At 38.7% G+C, this 24098-nt stretch overlaps 1 protein-coding gene across 1 annotated transcript; it reads right to left on the reverse strand.

The window, feature by feature from the left end:
• Positions 1 to 2353: 2353 nt before the first annotated feature.
• Positions 2354 to 19321, reverse strand: CLUL1 (clusterin like 1). The gene is made up of 9 exons (XM_005300377.4): positions 19252 to 19321; positions 17765 to 17874; positions 16344 to 16492; positions 13069 to 13236; positions 11049 to 11493; positions 8401 to 8538; positions 6597 to 6811; positions 5027 to 5211; positions 2354 to 3885 (listed from the first exon to the last, which is right to left on the reverse strand). The coding sequence occupies exons 2-8, from the start codon at positions 17865 to 17867 to the stop codon at positions 5032 to 5034; spliced, it is 1398 nt and encodes a 465-aa protein (XP_005300434.2). The 5' UTR covers positions 17868 to 17874; positions 19252 to 19321; the 3' UTR covers positions 2354 to 3885; positions 5027 to 5031.
• Between the last annotated feature and the right edge of the window lie 4777 nt (positions 19322 to 24098).

Below are 24098 nucleotides of genomic sequence, written 5' to 3' on the forward strand. Positions count from 1 at the left end.
GGGTTGGAAGGGGCCTCAGGAGGTCATCTAGTCCAACCCCCTCCTTGAAGCAGGATGAATCCCCAGACAGATTTTTGCCCCAGAGCCCTAAATGGCTCCCTCAAGGATTGAGCTCACAACTTTGAGTTTAGCAGGCCAATGCTCAAACCACTGAGGTATCTGCCCCAAGCCCCCCACTATGGCCAGAGGAGCCCCAGATGGCTGGCCTGGGCTGCCCTGAGCGCCAGTGCCTGCCAGAGCTGCTTCTGGCCCACCTGCCCAAGTTGCCCCAAGCCCTGGCCACCTGAAGGAGCTCTAAGCCCCACTACAGCCCTGCCCCAGGGCTGTGGCGGAGAGCATTAGTGGACTTTGGGGAGGCATAGCCTCCTCTGGCCTCCATTATGTGCCTCCCATGAAAAAGCTCTTGGAGTCAGGATAGTTCTCTGAAAACATCCGCTCAATATGCAGTGGCAGTCAAAGAAACTAGCAGAAAGTTAGGAGCCATTAGAAAAGTGATAGATAATAAAACAGCAAATATAATGCCACTATGTAAATGTATGGTACACCCACACCTTGAAAGCTGAGTGAGTTCTGGTCACCCCATGTCAAAAAATATATATTAGAATTGTGAAAAGTACAGAGAAAGGCAATAAAAATGATTGGGGTATAGAACAGCTTCCATATAAGGAGAGATTAAAAAGACTGGGCCAGCTTAGAAAAGAGACAACTAAGAGGGAATATGATAGATGTCTGTAAAATCATGAATGGTGTGGAGAAAATGACTAAGGAAGTATTATTTACCCCCTCACATAACACAAGAACCAGGGGTCGCCTAATGAAATTAAGAGACATCACATTTAAAACAAACTAAGGATGTACTTCTTCATACAGTGTATAGTCAGCCTGTGGAACTCATTGCCAGAGGATGTTGTGAAGGACAAAAGTATAACTCAGTTCCCCATGCTTTGGGTGTCCCATATCCTCTGGCTGCCAGAAACTGGAATTGGACAACAGAAGATGGATCACTCAATAAATTACCCTGTTGTGTTCATTCCCTCTGAAACATCTGGCACCGGGCACTGTTGGAAGACAGGATACTGGGCTAAATGGACCATTGGTCTAACCCAGCATGGCCATTCTTCTGTACTTTTGTTTATTACATTAAACAAATCTCTGTGAGAATATTCTCATCCACAATCCAATGCTGTTCTCTCTATTCTTCACCTTTCTTGGAAGCACCTTTCTTCACCTTTCTTGTTGCCCTCATTGCACATCATACTTTCTTACAAAAATGCTTATAATAAATTGGTTTAATATATTTTAAGTACTGTTAGTTGGTATTAAAAGTGGTTCACTTTCTTGTCAGTAAGTGCTTTTCTTACTCTTTTTTGGAGATGAATTGATGGATAGCAAATTCAGAATAAGGAGCTGGTCTTTTCAGTCAGCCTCAGGGTTGAAAAAGCCATTAGTTAACACTTTACTTTGTATAACCCTTTACTATACACTTTGGCAACCCTGTATAATTTGTCCAAGCAATAAAGTACCTTGAATTTTAATAACTTTATATCCTTTGTTTTCAGCACTTTATTATAAGCTTTTCAATTCCTGGGAGTATTGGACATATGTCTAAAAAAGGAATGGGGGAACAGAATTACAGCAACTAACACACTGCTCCAAGTTGATACTAGGTTGGCGGATATGTTCTGGATTGCGGAGGTGTGAGGGCATTAATAGGTAGTCATGATTAGTTGAATATTCCCCAAATACTTCTGCTTTAATATCTGATGCCTTACAAAGTCATTTGAGGGTAAGCATTTACAAGCTTCATTATTAGTTATTTAGAGCCCAGTCCTGAGATATGCCAGATCACATGGGAGTTGTGGCTGCTCTTCACTTCTCAGGGTTAGGCCCCTATTGGTACTAGCTATGTTTAAGGCTTAACTTCCTTTCAGTGGTGCATAGGGCCTTGCACTGGAAAGAACTTCACCTGCCCCGACAATATATTTGCCAAATAAAGGAAATAAAGAGGACTCTTGAAAAGCCTGTCCTTTCTGTTGGTTAAAATTGTTAATTTTTTTTTAGGTAAGTAGGAGTGAACAAGGAGAATATGGTATAAACAAAAAGGTGCAGCTTTATTATATTGGAAACTAATATTTTGTGTACTTAGAAATAAAGAAAAGAGAGTTAGGAAAAAATACAGCTGAGAATGGGGAAATGTTCTTTGGGATATGTACCACTCTTGGTGTGCACAGCAAATGAAACAAATCACTCGGAGCTCTGCCTAGGACTGAGTGCATTATAGCATAAGGATTTTAGTTTTTATTATATTTTACACATGACGTTCAAGCAAACATGTAAAATGGACAAAACAAACTTTTTTCCAATGAAAATATTTATTGCCCTGTTAAAAAATTACTTTAGTGGCAAACTACAAGTAAACTATGCAAAAAGCTGAAGAATTTGTGCATCACAAATTTAGAAAAAGCCATTTAATGTACATTATAAATGTAAAAGCAACTGGAAGAAGAAACACAATGCCAGAATACATGTATTAATGTATTACATATACATTCAGACTCGGTTGATTCAATCTTAGCTGGGTATAAGCTGGGTATACATGGGATTTAGGCCCTAGTCCTGCAAAGTCTTAAGTATGTGCTTAATTCTTTGTAAGACTGGGATCATAAGTGATAACCAACAATCACATACTGTATCATACATGCATATAATTTTTCATTTAAAAGGAATACATATTGACATGGATTTTAATTTGCCATGCAATTAAATTACTGTAAATACTGAATATTTGATGTCACAATATTTATTAAACAATATATTGTTTGTAAGCAAACATTTTAAAACCCTATTCAAAGAACAGTTCTCTGTCCACTGAACTTTGGAGTATTTCACTGTAAGGAGAGGATGCTGGATTTGAAGTGGATGATATTCCACAGATCTTCTTGTCTATAGGGGGAAAAAATAAGGTTTGCATTGTGCAGTTCGTCAGTGACCATAGTGTGTTTTTGAACAAACTGTCTTTTTTCTATTTTTGGACTAAAGAAGGGTGTTACATTAATGAATAACATATGATAGTGGATACGTCTTCCTACTGAGTGAACATACAACACAAAAAGATCCAGTTGGTTACATACTAAAGTGTGTAGTTGTTCTTTTTTTCCTTTTATACAAAGGATCCTCTTGGATTCCCCACTGGTTATTTTCTCTCATGCCATTAAAAGACCTGTGTGTAGTCATGTACACCTGTGCAAAGTAGATGTAAAATGCTACCATTATGATTTGGTAGCAGTTTATACCATCTTTTCACTCATTTCACTCAGGTATAAGAATGACCACAAATGTGCATTGCACAGGAGGATCAGGTTATGGAACAAGGACTCAGACTTTCCCTATGGGAGTATTACTATTAGGCTTCTAGCCCTTAGTGTTTCCAAATTTAGGTTTGGGTGAGGTGAAAAAAGAGTGAATATTGCTAATTGCTAGATCTAATAGGGATAATAACTATGAAGAAACAACCATGGTGAAATGGGTTGTGTTATTTTCCTGTCAAAAGACTCACTTCTTGGTCAATTTCTGATGTAATGTGCATTTAGGTGCACCAACATAGCCAAACCAACATAGATGGTAGTCTTGTTTTTATTATGTTATGTGTCAATTCAAAGACCCAGTTCATCCTCTTCTGCAGGAAGAGATTCTGAGGAAGAAATCCAGTATTGCCAATCCCAAGTGTTCAAAAATCATGAGTCAGGCCCCAGAAAATCATGAGATTGCGTTTAATATCACGTGATTTTTAAAGTATACTAAATGCTGTGTTCTTTTTATTTTCCTGCTGGTTTTGAGCCTTTCTAATGAGCTCAGGCCCTGTTTTCCAGCTTTTTCTCTGCAGACCTGAAACATTAAAAAAAAAAAAAAAAGCTGAGATTCTCAAATAATCATAAACTCCAAGACCTGGGCCTTTAAGAAAAACACCCAATATTGCACTGGTGATTAAAATTATGAGTTGGCAACACTAACAATTTCTGAGAGAATCCCCTCACCCACTCACAAAGATTTCCCCCCACATTGCTCTGTCAAGGATAGGATTTCCCCTCCCCTCCCACCTCATCCCTAGCCTCAAGATGGATCCATGGGATGCCGAGTTCATTTGCATAGAGGCCTGTGCCTTCACAGAGGTTCTGGCCCTGAGCAGGTCCCTCTCTCAGTGTGACTCCATTGGAACTGTGCAGGAACATCCCTGGGTGCAGAGGATGGTTGGGCTCCACGGAAGAAGTAATAAGTATCTTTTCTGGATGTTCTCCTCAGGATTAGAGAACATTATGCATCCTTCCAGCCAGCCCTTCCCTCCTGGAGATCCCTAAACCTGCAGTGCAGCCTCTGTGAGACCCAGAGGAGGGAGGATGGCCAAGCCCCCTTCCACACAGATGGTGGGAGGAAACATGTGACGCTTCTTACCCTTTGTATGTGAATCTAGAATATGCCCATTAGTTAGAGAGCAGTATTTATCCCAAGACTGTATGGCACAATATTATAGTGAGCTCTTACAAGTCACTACATCTGTTCTGAATTTGTCCTTCTCTATGTTTAAAAAGTGTCAAGCACAGCAAGATGACCTAAACTATGATCAGACTAATTAGCAGTATTTTATCTTTGATTAATGGACATGAAGGCATGGTATTTAATGCCACAGCCCTGACGTGCTGTTCTGTAGTTGTGACACAGTTATCTTTGGACAGAACACTTGCCTCAGTATTATCTTGTCTTAGATATTATTTAGAGCTGGAGGATCTAATATATAAATAAGTGTGGTCTATGGATATTAGCATGACAGGTCAGAATTTTACAGACCAAAACACTGAGCATTTGGTTTTATTTTTCATATCACTTTTATCTTCCATCTATCTAATGGAGAGACAGGCATAGACTGTATCATGGACCTAATCCTATTCCATCTTAAATCCGTTGCAAAGCAGAAAAAAATAGATGGATGCTACTAAGTTTTAAATTCACTATACAAAGAGAAACAACTTACCATCCTTAAAAATTCTGTTTGTAAAGTTGCAAAGCTTTCCCAGCTACATATTCAATGAATTCAGAGCTCCCTATAACTAAATCATGAGGAACCTTAATTGTGAAAGTAGGTGAAGTCAGAATATTCACATGCACCACTGTTTCATTCAGACTGGAAGAATCTGTTCCTTGGACACTTGGTGACACCTGAAATAGAATAGCCTGGTTTGGTTACTGTAACCCAGTACACTTCGTCAATTTGTTAATACCTGTTTTGCATCCTCTCACTTTTAGAATGAAAAATGAAAAGGGAGGGCTTTTTTAAACATGAATATTTTCATCTAGTGGCTTTCTTCTGAAGTGAGCGGTAGCTTTTTAGGTTCATGTCAATATACATTTTGGCGGGGGTGGCAATAATGCAGGTGTGGCAATAATGCACTACACCACCATGATGGAGATGTGCACATTAGTGTTTGTCCAGTGCTTTATTCATGCTAAGTATTGTTACATTAAAAAAAAACTTCAGTCCTCTTATTTCTTAGACACATGACAATAAGGGGCCCAAATTGCAAACATATAGGCATACAGGAGTCGTCCTATTAATTTCAATGGATGATTCATGTGATTAGTTACTCGTGCTGGCATGTTTACAGAATCACACTCAAGTTTTGCCTCTGTATTTCCCAAAGCAGACAATTTGAAGTCAGGCTGAAAAAATGTTCAGAAGTATTGTTTGTCCTCTGTGTTCCTGTTTTTCCATTTTTCTTAAACAAAAGGCAACTGTACTATATTGAGTCTACCAGTATGAGGGGTTGTCTTAGGACTAAAGCCCTCAGAAACTGGAATACAGTCAATTTTTTTTTACATGATCAAACCATATAATACTGGGAAAAATAAGAGCCTAGTCCTGAGAGATGCTATGGAGGAAAGAGTATGTGCTCACTGTGCAGTGGTAATGGCATAGCCAATGATTCTACATAGAGTCAATGTAGAGATAACAGCAGGCTTACGGCGGTGCTTTGCAAAAAGAGAGAAGGATTTGTCCCTATACCAGTACAAATTAGTATTATTTATTCTTGTTTTATCACTGTGTGAAAGATCTCTGGTTATTTATAGGGTATTTACTAGATTATTTTTGTGTGCCATAAAACCTATGTTGTAATAAAATTCTTTACATTTTCAATACTTGGAGCTCTAATTTTGTTATACTGATCTAATAAAGATGTATGTGTTCTGTGTTACCCCTTGGCAGAGCCTCCCTTCTTCTGGAAAGGTAATCTGGGGGCAATCAAACTTGTTAGTGCCAATTTACTCCTGTCAGGCAGTGATATAGGTTGGCCCTGTCAGTTATCCATCAAACTAAAAGGATTTAGAGTAGAATAGTTTCTAATCTCTGGAGTTTTAGATCATCAAGGGATTATCAAGTATACTTAAAATCAACCTTAGTAAGAGCTTGATGTTTTAAAGACCAAAAATAACACACAAAACACACACTATCCTCCCAACTTGTCCTGAAGCTTAAGTGTGAGTGAAATATAGAGCACAGACATCACTGTGCAATAGTTACTTCCCTTTTAATAACTAGCCTTTACCTTTACTATATTGAAAATGTTTTCTGGTCCGATGGTCATGTTGGATAGTTCTGACACCCACCCGAACCTTTCTTTCATTTTGCTCAACAAGTAGGAAGTGTCTTCTGTGTGACGCTGAATCACCTGGAGGATCTGCTCATACTGTTCACCTGAGACATTAACCAGCTTAAAGGCTTCATCAAACTTTATGTGTAGTTCAGGGACGTTTGGACAGTCTGGTTAAAAAACAAACAGACATCAAACTTTATTGGAAAGCATTCATTTTTTAAACTTATGTATGTGTATAAAAGTACAGATATAGGTTCTATTTCTAGTGTGGGTTTTTTTTTTAAAATCCAAAGTAATTTTTGCTGAAGTATTTCAATGAGTTTAGGTTAGATCATGACCTAGAGTCACTTATCCTTTATGGTAACTGGACACTGTGGTATGCTAAATAAAAACCTTGCCATTACTACATATAGAGATTTATGTTAGTGTATAAATTGGCTATCGTTTCCTTTAATTGCCTGTAGCTCTTTATCTGTTCATTGCAAGTAAGCCTATAATACATGCTGTTAGGTTTTATTACTGTTGAATTTTAAGGCCTAATTTTATTTCAGAGGAGCAATAAACATTAGTATGTAACTAGACTAATCTGTTACTGAACTTGTAGATGTAAGCATAATGGTAGCTTTTTAGGTTCTGTAAACAGCTATGCTCATTGCACATGAAATTAGAATTTGGCCCACAAGGTACCATTAAAAACCCCTTCAGAGAACTCTTTCTGACTATAATCTTAACTTCTGTGCTAGTAAATAAAATTGGCCCAATCCTAACATCATTAAAACTCCCTGTGAAGTCTCTCAAACTGATCAGTCACATTTGTATTTCTTTTTTCTCATTCAGTATTTTGGATTGCTGTATTTTTAATTACAGAGGGGGGTGCTTATAAGGCATCACTGTGATTTTTAAGACATCACTAGTTTGGGAGAAGATGGGGTGGGGTGGCTACAGAGCAGGGCCGGCTCCAAGCACCAGCGGAGGAAGCACGTGCCTGGGGTGGCACATGCTTGGGGCGGCACAATCCGGGCGGCTTTTTTTTTTTTTGCTTCGGCAGTTCGGGTGGCTTTTTTTTTTCTTTCTTTCTTTCTTGGGGCGGCAAAAATGGTAGAGCCGGCCCTGCTACAGAGATACCACCCAGCAGCAGGAGTATCCATAGCAATTCTGGCTGATTCAGCCAGAATTCCTCTAAAGTCTCATGGAGACTGTGCCAGAGTTCTGCCACCCTTTTACATGGTACAATGTGCCTTCTCCATTACCACTCACCAGCTCAGCTCTGATTTCACTTTTCACTTTCCCTTTGAGGAAATGAATCCCAAGTAAAATTACACCTGGCCCTGTGCCAGAGTACACAGAGCATGGGATGGTTTAGAGTCACCTTGTAACCCCTCTGCAGTTTTGCACCCAGGCAGGGCCAATCACAATCTGGCCCCTTGTTTTCTCTGCAGGATGGCATCTTTACCAATAAAATACGTACTATCTTGGTGTGGAACATCACTTTGGAAATGAGGCAAGAGTGTTAACAACTGAGTTATACTGACACTGTGTGGAGACATTGGGGAAGGGGAAATGAAATCATTTGGATCAACTGTGGCTTTTGAATTCACAGTAATAGTAAATCTGCAGAAGCTGAAATTTAATTCCAAAAATATGTATCTAGAACAGTAGAAAATTATAGCACGAATATCTGCAAAAAAAGAAAGAAAGGTCACTGCTTTATCATGGACAAGGTATTAAAGAAACACACTAGAAAATAACTATTTACCTCTCATCAGGTTATCCTGACATTTCTGGCATCTCTCATGAAACTGTGGGCATCCGGATGAATTCTGACGGAGCTCTTTACACAGAGCTCTCTTGTGTCCTGGTATGATCTTTGAAAACATGCCACTTTTGTCAGAATCTAGAGTGAATGTACAGTATAAAGTAAGCCCACTGAAGTTAGGGGCCTGTTGATACCTTCTTATTGCTGTTTCCTACTCCATTGTTTTTTCAATAAAACTTCCAGGCCTGAATTCAAAATGAGTGAGCATAAGACCAGAACAATAGTAACCAAAACATGCTTCCCTTGAAACAGTATGTGTCACTATCATATGATCCCTTATAAAAATATACCAAATTATTCTGCATGAAGAGTCCAAAACACTACCTATAGTGCTTTGGACTATTACTGTAGAACATGGTTCTCAATCCGCAGGTTGCGACTTCCAAGGATGTAATTAACTGGTCAAGAGGGGTTGCAACCACTGTCCCTTTATTTACTGCTAGATAAGAGTGGGCTCACAAAACTGATTACTGTGATAATATGCAGTCAATTATATGGAAAGATTGAGAAGCACTGCTGTAGAGTAATCTATTTTAGACAAGTACTAGTATATATTTAGTTTAAATAATGATTGTTTCTCCTTTAACATTATTAAAATATAAAGAATATTTTTATATGTACTCTTGAAATTCTTTCATATTTTGGACTCAAGATTGTGTCCATTAAAACTAAAACTCCCTTTTCTTTTTAGAGAGCTCAGTTTTCCTTGTAGAAGTATATCTGGAATATTTTTCCCTTTCTTGTCTATTTAAAGAAAAAAGCTGTCAGGGAGTTCATACCAAACTATTCATATTCATGGGTTGCAAAAGAGAGTCCATGCACTGACACTTTTCTGAGTTATGTACTTTCATTTGAAATTGCCTTTAAAAAATTAATATCTTCCATAGTTGTTTGCTCTTTGTGGCTCAAAAGATTCAACCAACAGAAGTTGGTCGAATAAATGATATTACTTCACCTACATTGTCTCTTTAAAATACTGAAACATGCAAATGTACTTACTTTTTTAGTTGGTCCCTTCAGTCTGCCAACCAATACATCATCAGATGTCATTTATTAGGCTACTTGTTGGCTTTGATTCTGCTAAAATGGAGGTCTTTTAATAAAAAAGGTATATGTACCCAAAATGTATAATAATATATTTTAAATTATTTAAGATACACCTCTATCCCGATATAACGCTGTCCTCGGGAGCCAAAAAATCTTGCCTCGTTATAGGTGAAACCGCGTTATATCGAACTTGCTTTGATCCGCCAGAGTGCACAGCCCTGCCCCCCCGGAGCACTGCTTTACTGCGTTATATCCGAATTCGCGTTATATCAGGTCACATTATATCGGGGTAAAGGTGTATTTTAAAGAACCATGACATGGTTTCAGATCTTGTCCTAAAAGATCTAAACTCTTGGTGAGTAATTTTAAAAACCAATATGCTAGAGGCCAAAGCTAAAAGTTGTCCATTCCAATAATTTAGAAACATGAGTTTTGCTCTACCGGAGTGTATCATTGGATCATCTTGTCTGGTATTATGCCTCCAGTGGTGGCCTATATCTTTGATGCTTCAGAGTGAGGCAAATCAAGTCTTATAAACAAATGCTCCTGGCCAATTGTATAACTGCCTGGCTCAACATGTGGCTGTTTGATACATATGCTGCACATGATGTCAGCTAATTCAGTGAGAAAGCAACTAACTAAAAGCACTCCCCAATCCACACCTTTTTTGTGTTTGTTTTATAGTGCACAAAGCTACAGAAAGTTACTGAGGACAGAGAGCAAAGCTCTCGTCTTTCTCTCCCCGGTTGCTATACCTTATTCTGATCAGCTTTGCAACCCAAAGTTGCACTCTGTTTTTGCAAAGAATTACTGCTGCAGAAAGTTTGACTATCTCCTCTGCATGGTTATAAATGGAATGCGGGAGGTGTCAACAGCCTGTCTTATGATGCTCTCTTCCACCCCCCACCCTTGAAAACTGTTGTCATCCCCTCAAAAACAAACAAACTTAGCTGTCCTAAATGAAATTCTTCCCATTTGCTGGAGCACTTCATGTCTTTGTTTCTTGTTGGCACATTAGATGCCTGTTACAGCTACAAGCAGGTCTCACAGCTGACTGGCACATCTATTTCCTTACATTTTGTGAGGGCTGGTGACGTGTCTTAACCTTTTAGGAGCAATGGAAGCACATCAGCACAATATGTGGTTCTTCCTGACTAATGTTGAGATCAGATTTGTCAGTCAGCCACATGAAAATCCAAATCTGCACTGAACACCCAGGAATTCCTGCAAATGCTTTGAGAATTATTATAGGAATCAGGCTCCGTGGAGACAGTAGCATAAGCCCTTAACTAGCATTCTATGGACCTGGAGGATTTGGCATTCTCTCTTTTTATTTTATTATTCCAAATTTTAATTTGGCCAACAAAGTTATGTTTGACCCATATCTGCTTATCTAAGAGGGCTTTCAGACCTTCACACAACATGTGTTATGCTATTTATAGCCTCAAACAATTCTTAACCATTTAATAACTATTGCTAACACTTGTGAAAGTTTGATGTTATTGGTACCAAAGTCTGTTTTAACTTCTTCTAACACTTGCCTTTGGCTTGTTCTGGCAAATCTCTTGTACTGTCTGTGTATTCATCAAATGCTTCAGTAATCACCTCGCTGATACCTTCAAACAGAGTCTTGCTGAAGTCAAAAAATATCTGAAGGAAGCCTGGCATACCCAAGTCTTTCTGAAAACCACTGTTTCTTATAGGCTCCTCGGGGAAAGCAGGCATATAGTAGGGCTCAGTTAGGTCCAGATCAGACATGAAATATATTTGAAAAGATTGATCAAATTCTTTTTGCATCTGTTTGAAAAAAGCAAAGCTTTTATCAAATATTGTGCTCACATCCGATAACAGCTGGCTAAATAAATCTTCCATTTGTACTAACTGGGCATCTTCCTTCTCAGGCTTTTCATTTAACTGGAGATCTTTTTCTTGATCTTCATGAAAAGTAAAAGTAAATGGAGACATTTTCCTGAAAAAATCTTCAACCTGTATATGCAAAAATATATTGACTGTCAGACAAGTTATCAGATCTTCATCCTCTCAGGGCAGCTGCTATAAAGAATTTCTTCAAATGTTTAGAGATAAAGGGAATGCATCCCCAATATCTAGCCCATTTTCCAAACTATAGTCTATATTCTAAAGACTATTGAGAAATTAGTCAACAGGGTGTTAATATTTACACTAAATCCCACTAAAGAGGATGCCAGTCTTTGAACCAGTTGGCCTCTAATCTACTGAGCCATTCGGTTTGTGTTAATAGTTGCGACAGGGCCCCAAAATTAAATTTGGGCATCACCTAACAAATACTTTGGTCTTCATCTGGGAATCACCTTTGTGAGCTGCATTATAGTAATATAGTAAATACATGTTGAACAGAAGGCAATTGTTCTTTCTCTTCTGTTCAGACATCAACAATTCTCTCACCAAGGCCCAAACCCTCAAGTTCTTACTCAGGCTACAACCTTTGAAATCAGTGGATGATTGGCCCAAGAAAGAACTAAGTAAAGTCTTCGGAATTTGGCCTCAAATACACTTTGCTTCCTTGTTTTTAAATTTGTTTTTTATCAATATAAGTTTGTCATTACAACTACCAATGTGAGGGCTTCATTGAACCCATAGAGTTCACCATGGAGATTACCAAAATAATGCCAAAGACAAGCATGATGCCCCAGTGTGTGTGTGTATTTAAAGTAGGATACGACTCTAAAAAAATTACTTTGTAAAAATGGCATGATGGGGTTTCAAGTTTATTGTCTCTCAGTGCCTTTCAGAACAATTGTGCTCTTTTAACCAGTAAAAAATAAATAGCAAACATGCCCTTGGAGTTGAAAAGCAAACTGTGTTCTTTCTGAGTTGTGCATTATCATCAGTAACTCTGGCTAACTGAGGGGTATTCAGGTGAAATTAAGGTGTAATTAAAATGTATGCTTTGGGGTAAAGATTTTGCAGTTAGGATTTAGATAACAATTCTGTTGATGATGAACATGCCAAGAAAGAATCTTTTCTCTCAGAACTGTGTTGGCTCTGAAGTGCTAACAGGAGTTAAAAGTAGTAAAAAAACGTATCTTTGCTTCAAAAGTAGTAGACATGACATGGAATAAACACATGAAGGAGAGCTGTTGTGTAGGAAGATGCAGTTTTTTAAATGGTCACTTTACTGATCATAACCACAGTTTAAGATGTGTTGTTTCTCAGAAGAAAAACAAAAGTGGCATTTTTCACAAATAATTACTGAACATCTTAACTCAAATTCTACTGTGGGTTGCATCATTATAAATCTGGAGTAATTCCACTGAAGCAAATTACTCCATTATTTCAGTGGAGTCACTCCAGAGTTATACCAGTGTCACAGAACAGGCTCAATGTGCAGTGATCTGAAGCCAAATGAGATCTGTTCCGCCCAAGTCCACAGTTCCAGATCCCAATATCTAATTGTTTTTGATAACCCAATAATAATGGCATATCTGCCCATTTGAGAAAACAAGATGTACTCACTTAAAAGGGTTAGGTGAAGCAGCAACTAAAGGCAGAGTGCTTGCCGGAGGCTGACTTTCTTCTTACCTTACTTGTAAATGTTGACAGACCTTGCTGGCAGGTTGTATAAAATCTCATGCAGTTACTTTCTAAACAAGTTTTACATTCATCCCAGAGATTTCTCAGAGACACCTGACATTGTCTTTCTTCTTCCTCTAATTGTTCTTTCACTTCGTCCATAAGCCTCAGAGCTTCCTAATTGAGAAAAAGGTTCACAATTTGTTCACTTAATTAATTCCAGTTTTCACATTAGTGAAACACTCATCCCAGCCCACCAGTAATTAAATTCTCTGTAGTTATTTGTGGTTTATCCTTCGTCCCTAACAAAGGGCCAGCTAGCCCCTCTGCCTGAATTGCATGTGGAGGAGGCTGGTGGAAACTCTGTAAAGTTCCCCTTACGATAGTTTCCCTGATGTCTTTCCCTTAGCGGACATAGCCCACGAAACCCGGTAGATCTCTGAGATCCATTTCTGTCTCAGAGGGTGTGCTGAGGCCAAGGCTATGGAGAGGCCCCAGTTCAGCCCCTCATGCCTATAACCTCAAATTTTTATTTTCCCATACAGTATTCCAGAACATTCTCCCATTTAGCTAATATTCCCTTTTGTTCCATTTGTTAATACTGCATTCCTTTAGCCCAAATATTTCAGTGATCTAAGCTCCTGCTGTCTGTAAACTCCTTCTTTATAAAGAAATATGGAGAAGTATTGAATTTCCCCTCTATTGGCTTTTATTGATTAAAAGCCTGGAGTGAGAGCATTTCTTCCCCTTCTATTTGCCAGATGTTAGGAGCTCTTTCTGCACTGCACAGATGCACAGTACTTTCTACAGGGTTTGTTCTAATTTATGCTTCATTTTACATGTGTTAGAGCACAAGGCCAAGCACTGATTAGGATAAGCACTTCAAAATGAAGCTGACACTGGAACAGAAGGGAAAGCTCTCAGCACCAGACAGGGGTTAGAGGTGGGTGGCCTCTCTCTCTGCCAGTGCAGTGCACTTCTTAATACTTTACATTTCCAAACAAAACTCCAGGTTCTTCGGAAGTACACATGCTCCCCTTAACTTATTTATTAGCCAGGCTTGTTCCTTTCTGGATTCTGGCAGCAGGAGACCGTTGGCTCATTACAATGGGGACAAGGTCCTTGAAAAAGAACTTGTATACACTCTAAGAGCATACTGGGTGCAGGGAGGGGGGTTAACAGCTCTTGTATTTATGTTATTTGTTTTATGTGTCCTCATTTGTGCAATATTTTAATATAGTCTTGGTTGGTGGGGAAGGATTGCTTTGTAAATAAATCATGATCCTCAGAATAAACAGTACGTTGAATACTTTATGCAGCACAACACACAGTCAGATCATTCTCTCTGCAATTGTATTTTTTCAGTTCCACCAACAGAGTCTAATGGCTGCATTTACTGCAGGACTCGCATTTCCCACAGCTACTTGAGGGACAGCCTGGATATGCAGTCAGCTCTGAGAAGAGATAACATTGTAAAGCAATGGCTCCCTTAGGCCTTGTCTTCACTTACCGGAGGGTCCGGCGGCACGCAATCAATGTTCTGGGATCGATTTATCGCGTCTGGTTAAGACGCGATAAATCGATCCCGGATTGATCCCGGAAGTGCTCGCAGTCGGTGCGGGTACTCCAGCTCGCCGAGAGGAGTACGCGGCATCGACGGGGGAGCCTTCCTGCCGCGTCTGGACCGCGGTAAGTTCGGACTAAGATACTTCGAATTCAGCTACGTTATTAACGTAGCTGAATTTGCGTACCTTAGTCCGAAGTGGGGACTTAGTGGGGACCAGGCCTTAGAGACTACATCCTTTGAGATTGTAAATTCATGATGCCCCACTTCCAATTCAGAACTCCTTATCTATGGGTTTATAAATCTATGGAGGGATGTAATTTAATTTTAATGTAATTAATTATGCCTTGTATAACGACATGCCTATTTAACCATTTTTGTTGCTGCTGAACTGCCCTTTTTCTAACTTCTCTTTCTTACATATAAGAAATGTTTTGTACCATGAAAGCTCTATTAATCCTTATATATTTTCATTACTCTTGAATGTGACATGAATGAAGTAATGCTTTTGGACTTCGAGTGCAAATGATGCTCATCCAGTTTGGGAACTGGTCTTTGAGAATTGTCAGATTTGAGCTAAGGAATCCTAAACTATATAACGGTTTGGATTTTCTCAGCTTGAGTATCTGAGCAAGCCAGTCACTGCTAGCAGACGGAAGTCATAGACAAATTAGGGACATAACTAAAGCTGATCAAATACTGCAAACCTAGTTCCAGCTTTGGCTCAGGAGTGTTGTGCCACATTTCATTTACTCTTTACAACCATTCACATGAATAGTGTTGTATTTGCACAGGTTTTTTGGCATAATTGTTCTTCTTATGAATGCACGTAAATCAGGGTATTGGTACATGAACAAGAATACTTGTTATGTCATTTGTTGGCCTCCTTTTTAAACTGTTTCAGTCCCCAAATCAGTGAGCAAAATGTAGTATTATGTGACGCGGATGACAAATCCCATACTATGAGTCAAAGGGAAAGTTCACAGATAGCTTATTTATAATGAATAATGCAACAAAACTTGAAAGATGTTATAATTGTCCAACAGATATTTGCGCAATATTATTATTTACTATTTATATTGCTCTAGCACCCAGAGGGCCCCATTACAATTGGATCCCCGTTTTGCAAACATACATATGGGAAGACCTAGTCTTCTTCCCTAAGAAATTGGCAAATATGAGAGTTAGTATTCTAAATAATATTGAAATGTAATTGTATAGGGCCAGAGCATGGCTCATCTTGTGTTCCAGTACCAGGGAGTAAGGGGACGTAAGGCACCTGTTGCACTGGTGTGCCATACTGCTGCTTCTAGTGCTCTGGGAGTAGTAGGCTATGCAGAGCCGCTATGACCCAATCCCCCCATGCAAATGGGTGGGAAGTGGTGGAAGGGGGCAGAAATGAGCAGAGCCTTGACTCCACTCCATCTCCCGCAAGGTACTCAGTGGCGTAGTTGTGTTGCCATGTTGGGAGGCATACACTGCACCACGCATTCAGTTTACCTCCTTCCCGGAGGCATGGAGAAACCAGGAGGGAGATTATGACTTCCTGAATCACAGATTTTTCTGGGCTGCTCAATGGGGAGCATAAAACGGTGCCCCTCTTACTATGGGCTGTATCACAAAGTGATGACCTAGCCCATAATGTCTCTGATTGGAACAAGTAACAATATAAAAATGATCATATATAATTTCTTAGATTTTAATTACCATTTACAGTTACCTGTTTTTCTCCACTGCTCTTCTTCAAGGTTTTCATCAGATGCACATGTTTATCTTCATTTCTTTCCATCATAACTTTCATCTGCTTAATGCCTACCAGAGCTTTCTTTACCTCTTCGTCTACATATTTCTCACCAACTTCAGATAAAACTAAAAAAACAGACCAAATTTTAAAACGAACCAGATTTTAAAATGGGGCCTAATTGCTGTATTGCCGTAATGCACTTGATAACAAGGGATAATTAAACGGCTCTACATTTCTAAGCAGACAAAAGACTATATCCTTAGCTGGTGCAAGCTGAAGTTAGTGGAGCTAAGATGACTTACACCCACTGAGGATTTGGCCCAAAGCCTTCTGTTGATCAGATATATGCTCCTATTGTAGCTTAATTTGATCTAGTTCAGGTTAATCCTCAGCCACCTGTTTCTACTTAGCTGACATATTTATTTTTAATCCTAACTACTTCTCTTAACTTTTTTTTTTTTAAATATAGTTTAGAAGAATCTTAATTCAATTCCCATAAGAATATAGGGCTTTATCACGCTCCTGCTGAACATCAATGGCAAAATGAACATTGACTTCAGTGGCAACTCAGTTTGGCCCATGTTTTAAAAACAGAAATCATGCTATCATGTTGAGACATAATCTGCATTTGTTCCCTGTACAGAAATCCCATCGACATCAATGGGAACTACAGAAAACAAGTGACGTATATGTCGCATATGAAATTATAAAATGCATTTTCATACATTAGTCTTTTCTCTTTTCATATCTTTCTTTCCCCTCACATTTTGTCTGATATATGTATGTTTCTTTGCCCCAGCCTGGTTTATATGTTCATAATTTGTCCTTTTTGTAGTAAGCGGCAAAATAAAAACACTTCCAAAATGCACTATAGATGCTTTTAAACTAAGGTATTTTTACCATTTTAATAACTTTTAACAGCAAAGCGGTCCGGCATATTGTTCTGGAAAACTTGCAAAATTTCGTTTAAACAAATTAAATTAAATAATCCAAACCCTGTTGAATTCAATTTAGTTTTCAGCTTTTACTCCAGTAATTTAAGAAAGACACTATTTTAAAAAAATATACCTGGAAAATAAGAAATAAAAAGGAAAAATGAGCTACCTTCAGCAATCCCTTGTATAAATAGTTTCAGTTTTTATGGACCCCCTTAAAATAGGAATTTATAATGAATATGCTTTGTGGGTGCTTTATTTCAAGCATCACAAGAAACCACCAATGTCACACATCTTAAGGCCCCACACTTGCAATTGGATCTGCATGGGCAGACTTTTGTGCAGAACCCTATCGACTTCAGTGGGACTCCGTGTGGGAGCAAAGGCCCTCCCATGCAGATCTGATTACAGAAATGGGCCCAGGAGCTTTCAATCCATACTTAATAGTAAAAGCATACATACTTTTCAGGTGTTCCCATGGATTGATTTCCTCCTCCTTTATAGGTGGACACTGATGGCCCCTCAGCCATAACAGGTATATCAGAAATAGCCAACACGACTTCATGTTCTCTCTGAATAAGGAGTAGAATAATTAATAGAAGTTAAATGTAAAACATTAGAGACCCATCATGCAAATGCTTACTATCAAGTGTAGTGCTTATTACCATGATGAGCAGTTCCATTGGCTTCAGTGGGGCTACTCATATTAGTAAGTGTGCGTCCTAAGATTCTGTAATACAAGTACTGTAATACAAGAGGCTGATCCTGCTCCCACGGAATCTGAAAATTTTGCCATTGAAGTCAATGGGCCCAATTCAGGCAACCCGTCAAATATACCCTTTTTTGCTCCTTGTGCTCCGTTAAATTACCTGAATAAACATTCTGAAGCTCCTTTCTGGGACATCTCAAAGACTAGCCCTTTTTCACTCAATACAAATACAGTAGCTGTAGATCTTGTACAGCACCAATACTAGACTTCAAAGGAGTACTCAGACTTATACCTAAATAAAAGCAGCAGCAATGTCTGTGAAAATTCTAACACTATTTCCAAACTTATTAAATAATGTTAAAAATGTGATAAAAGCCTGTCTTGAATATTTTTTTCTCTTTTATATAATACACATCTGAATGTTATGATTAATTAAAACACATTAGTAAGGTTCACTCTTTCTACAGCAGGCTGGATTCTGATCGCATTTGAAGTAGTGTAAATCCATTGAGTCAAGTGTAAAGTGGTGTAACTGAAATCAGAATCAGGTCCCTTGTTTTTTATATTAGTTTATTATAGAGAATAGTAAATTTTAATTCAGCTCACTCTTACTTTCTTCCAATTCACAAAAAATCTTAAATACTGACACCACAATGTATCATTTTTACTCATTTTAGTTACTAGTTCAGGAATATAAATGTATTTCTACTATATACACATGCCATATTACGAAAGAAAATCTTCTAGGCTATTACTTCCTTCTTCATCTCCAAAAAGGTGGTTCTTTTGTAACCTAATTGTATTTGCCACTGTCATTCAAAATCATGCTAAATGTGTTAAAAGTAAAGAATAGATGTGGCAAGATATTGGGAAATGAATTAATTATATGAATCAAAAATACATCAATGAACTGAAACATATTTCTATGCAGTAAGTTAAGGAAAAAGAATGTCATTTACTTTAGTTCCCCTTCATACACAGCTATAGCATAAAGGGGTTTATTTTGTAGTTACAAGTTCTCATTTAATCAAATGAAAGACAATACTTACGCTCCTTTTTTTAGACAATACACCCTTTCCAAGCAAGAGTAATGATATCAGTTACAAGTTTATATATAAACTAAGGTATATTTATGGCATGGATTCACTTTTATATTTCCATCAATAGCAGATGAACAATAACTTTGCAAAGAAGTACAAACTAGTTAACCAAATGAATCTAGAAAATAGCATATATTTACCACTAATACTGAAATATCTCCTTTGTAAAAATTGTTCCCAGCGTCAAGAAGGAATCAGACTGTGTTCTGATCTAATTTTCATGTGTGTCAGGGATTTTGCATGTTCTACTTATCTGATGACAAGGTACTTAATCCTATTAATGAGACATTTTGTGATTAGGCTATAGGATTTCCCTCTGTTTCAGATTTAAGACTTGCCCATGCTTACAAGCAAAAATAAACACTAGAGGGAGTGTTGGACGTAACATGGATTTTCTATTTCCCCTTATCTAGTGACCCTAGTATTTTTGACCAGTGGCTTCTTGAATTATTTCCTTTTTAAGTCAGAAAAGATCTACAGCTTGTGGTAGAGGGTATCTGAGTGAATTTATTAAAATTACTTTAGCTAAAAATGATTTCTACCTTTAATTATTTTAAAATAACTTCATTTTCATATGCTAGAAAAATATCCAGTAAGACAACAACAAAAAACAGCAAATAACATTCAGGAATCAAAAGAACTCCTGATCCAAATATAGGTGTACATATGAGAATGGTCTGATAGGACATGAACGGATCTTATCATTTTCTACATTGTTACAGCTCTATGTTTATACTTGCGTGATTTTTATTACTATGCAAATTAACATGTGTGAAAGATTTGCAGGTACATATGTTGCTAAATATTGAAATCAAATATTGAAGTTAACTAATATCATCTATATGATGTGTTACTGTCAATCTATATTCCACATTATGACGTGCAAGTGCAGTTCCCCACTGAAGTCAAAGTGGAGGAGAGAAATGGGAATCCATTAAAATACACAAAATGTAAAAAGTTCATGTATTGTAATCACATTTTAAAATGTCCTGAATATGTTTTTACCTTAGAGGCCATAACAACTAAATGCCGTGAATGAAGGTCAAGATCAAACATAATCCACACTATTTAGGGAGGTGGTTTTTTGTTTGTTTTTGTTTTTAAACACATATTTGTACTGGAATCTGCCTCCAGATCTACACTGCAAAACTTAGCCATCTGGGCCAAAAGTTTCTAGAGATTTTAGGTGCCTCCGTTTTTGGATGCCCCAGTTGAGACACATTAGCCTGATTTTCAGAAGTATTGAGCACCTGTGACTGCAATCAAAGTCTGTGGGAACGGCAGGTGTTCAAATGCTCTGAAAAGCAAGTGTTTTAAGTTGGACAGCCAAATATTAAAACTCTGTGAATCGCTGGTCTAGTCTGAAAATTTTGGCCTTGGTATATGTTAAATGTTGACTCACTGACAGCAGCATCCCTGCTGCATTATTGATCATTTGGTATTCTGCTATCAGTCAGGAAACATGCCTTTCCAGAGGTCCAGAACTTCTGTGTTCTTGGTGGTGTGGTGTCTGGCATATCACAGAGAACTCGAGGGAATGAACCAGATACCACAGGATTCACTAATACACATATCCTGTACCCCTGCCTCTTGTGAGAGTGCTGGGTAAGAGCCCACAGCCAGCCTGTCTACTTGGATCAAGTACTGGTGTCAGGATTTGGCACTCACTGTATCTCCTCCCGTTAATGTCTGTAGAAGCTATGCTCACATAGGCAGAGAGTCTGGACTCTTTAGTGAAGATTTTGAATTGTACATTATTGGCCTGACCCCCCGAACAGGATCCTAATCAGGGAAGATTTTTCTCTACTTTTAATTTTTTTCCCTTTAAAAATGACTATATCTCCTCTCTTTTTCATTTTTTTATTTTCAGTTTGTTCATATGTTAAGTCTAGTGCTGGCCAGTCAAAAGCCAATCGACTCTATCTAGAGAGAAACATATTCCATTCAGTCAAAACCATGGCAAGTTGGGAGGAAGGAATCCATCCCCACATTGCAGGGACAGTAAAGAGCTGCAGTGCCTCCCTCTTCTGAGCCTACACATAGAAGTTTCGGGACATTGGGTCCACCAGTTGCTCATTCACAATAGAACTTCTTGGCAAATGCCCTATTTAGGGCTGGTGCCAAGCACTCCTCTGAGGCATTCAGAGTTATGGCCCCACAAGCATATCTATAACAGGACTTTTATGGTGCTGAAACCCTTGTCTGGTACAGAGTTCCTTGTGCATGTCTTCCTTTGAAGAGTCAACATCACACATTATCCATACATTATAGTACCCTGGATGTTACATCTCCTTAGAAATTACACAGATTTTATTCAGAAATGTTTGTTTATGTTTTACTAACCCATTATGTAGTCTAAACACAAATGGGGATTAGTTTCCTGTTTTTCATTTTCTATGAGGAAAATAAAACCTGGCCTTTGGCTTTTTTTATTATTTACAAATATATAATAGCAAAGTGATGGTCTAAGCAGCCAAAGGATCTCTATAGAGAAATTCAACTGACTGGGAAAAGAAAAACATCAGTTAATTTAGCAAAATATAGGATGGCAAGTTAAGATGAAACAGGAAATAAAGAAATATTGGCATGGATGAGGACAAGGGTCAATATTAGATAATTTGGAAAAATCAAATATTTTATCAGAGTTAATCTAAAGCAGGGGTCCCTTTTTCTTTTGGAGCCCCCCCCAACATGTTATAAGAACTCCAGGGCCCAGTGCGGAGGGGCAGAGAGGGAGAGAAGGGTCCTTGGGGCTTCAGCCACAGAGTGGGGGACTCGGGGCTCCGGACTTCAGCCACCAGGCAGAGGAGGCCCTCGGGGCTTCAGCCCCGTGGGGTGCCGGGGTTTCAGGGGGGGAGCTCAGGGCTTCAGCCGTGTGGGGGCATTGGGGTTCTGGGCTTTAGACAGTGGGAGTGCTGAGACTCTGGGCTTCTGTCCCATGGCTCTGTTCCCGGCTTCAGCCCTGCTGGGGTGCCAGGGCTCTGGGCTTCAGCCCCGTGGCTCCGGCTTCAGCCCCATGGGGAGTGCTGGGGCTTGGGGCTCCCTGCGGCTCCATTCCCGGTTTCAGCCCCACTGGGGCGCCAGGCTTCTGCCGTGGGGCTCTGTGGTCCCCTGGAACCAGCTCATAGCCCCCAAGGGGGCCGCGGACCCCTTGGTTGAGAACCACTGATCTAAAGAACTAACTTTTGGATTGAGGAGACTCCAAAGGACTCATCATTTCACACTTGAGAAAGTCCTGTTATTAGTGTGCGGTCCTATTAATCTCAAAGCAGCACACTTGAGTTTTAACTTTACAAACTTTACACAAATTTTATCAGCAAGTTTCATATTTGGAACGGCTTAACTTTACTTTTTTAACTCTTCAGGTTCTATCTGCCCTGTCCTATTATGGACATTTCAAACTTTTCCGAACTTGGGCTGACAAATCTTCTATGTGTTGCCTACAGTTTGCAGTGGTCTTTCTCATAATAGTGTACTCTTGACTTTGGACAATATATTCGTCCACAACATATTTTTTACCACACTATTATACTACCCTGATCAGTTTTTACATTGCATTGAATGCACTACATCTATAACAAGAAAATTTCTGTAACATCCTAAAATACAGCCCACATTTCTGCTACTATTAATTATTGAATGATTCTGAAACACTTATTCATGCCTCTAGGCCCATTGAGACTATTTGTATGAGTAAAGGATTGCAGGGTTGGGCTGTTTTTCATAGTCTGAAATCCCACTAATGCTATATTTTATCAAAATAAATATGTTATAATTAGGGCTGGTCAAAAATTTCAAATGAAACATTTTCCTGTTTGAAAATGGGGTTTCAGCTAAATTGAAATTTTCCACAAGACAGGATTGATTTGGGGGGAATTTTATGTTCAGAAAGTTCAAATGAAATATTTCACTTCGGGTTTGGTAGGCATTAATCTCTGTAAGCCTGAGCTACCGTAGTGCTTCATGGGAGTTGTAGCTCTGAGTTCCTTGTGCCCTCTTTCTGCACTATGGGCCCTGCTCCCTAGCCAGATAACAATTCCCATTGTGCACCACAGTTTATCCCTGTTATTGATCCATTAGATTTAATAATCTAAATCCGTTGCCTTGACTCAGGACAAAAACAGATGTTGAAATATAGGAATTTCCTGCAGTATGGAGTCATTGTAAGTTTCTTTCATTTATATTGTATGAACATAATTTGTTCATAGTATAGAAGAGTTGCTTTCATACCAGGCATCTTCAAACTCCTACTTGGGATAGCCTAATGGTCTAAACACCAAGTTTGGAATACCTATACTCTCTTAACTAGGCAGTGTCAACCTAGTCTTTCAGGATCAATAAATTAAGTGCTATATAATGACATCAAAGATCCCAAGGTTCTTTTAAGAAATAAATCATGATCCTGCAAAAACTTACATATATGTGTAACCTTAAGCATGTGACTTGAATTGAAGCTAAATCCAATAGGATGTCAAGGGGCACACACATGTGCTTAAGGTTAAGAACATGTGAATGTTTTTGCAGGGTTGGAGCCTTAATGGTTTCTGTGTATAATGTGTAGTAAACTTTCAAATAGTTTCAGAGGGTCCTGTGGCACCTTTAAGACTAACAGAAGTATTGGGAGCATGGGACTTGGGACTGAGAGGGACCAGACGTCAATCCAGGCTCTCCAAATCTTTCTGAACAAGTCTCTCATATTTCAAACTTGTAAGTAAACAGCCAGGCAAGGCATGTTAGTTTTTATCTTTGTTTTCTCAACTTGTAAATGTACCTTTTTGCTAGAGTGTTTATCTCTGTTTGCTGTAACTTTGAACTTAAGGCTAGAGGGGATTCCTCTGGGCTCTTTAAGTTTGAATACCCTGTAAAGTTATTTTCCATCCTGATTTTACAGAGATGATTTTTACCTTTTTCTTTAATTAAAAGCCTTCTTTTTAAGAACCTGATTGATTTTTCCTTGTTTTTAGATCCAAGGAGGTTGGATCTTGAT

This window comes from Chrysemys picta, chromosome 2, assembly GCF_011386835.1.
Source record: "Chrysemys picta bellii isolate R12L10 chromosome 2, ASM1138683v2, whole genome shotgun sequence".
NCBI classification, from domain to species: Eukaryota; Metazoa; Chordata; order Testudines; family Emydidae; genus Chrysemys; species Chrysemys picta.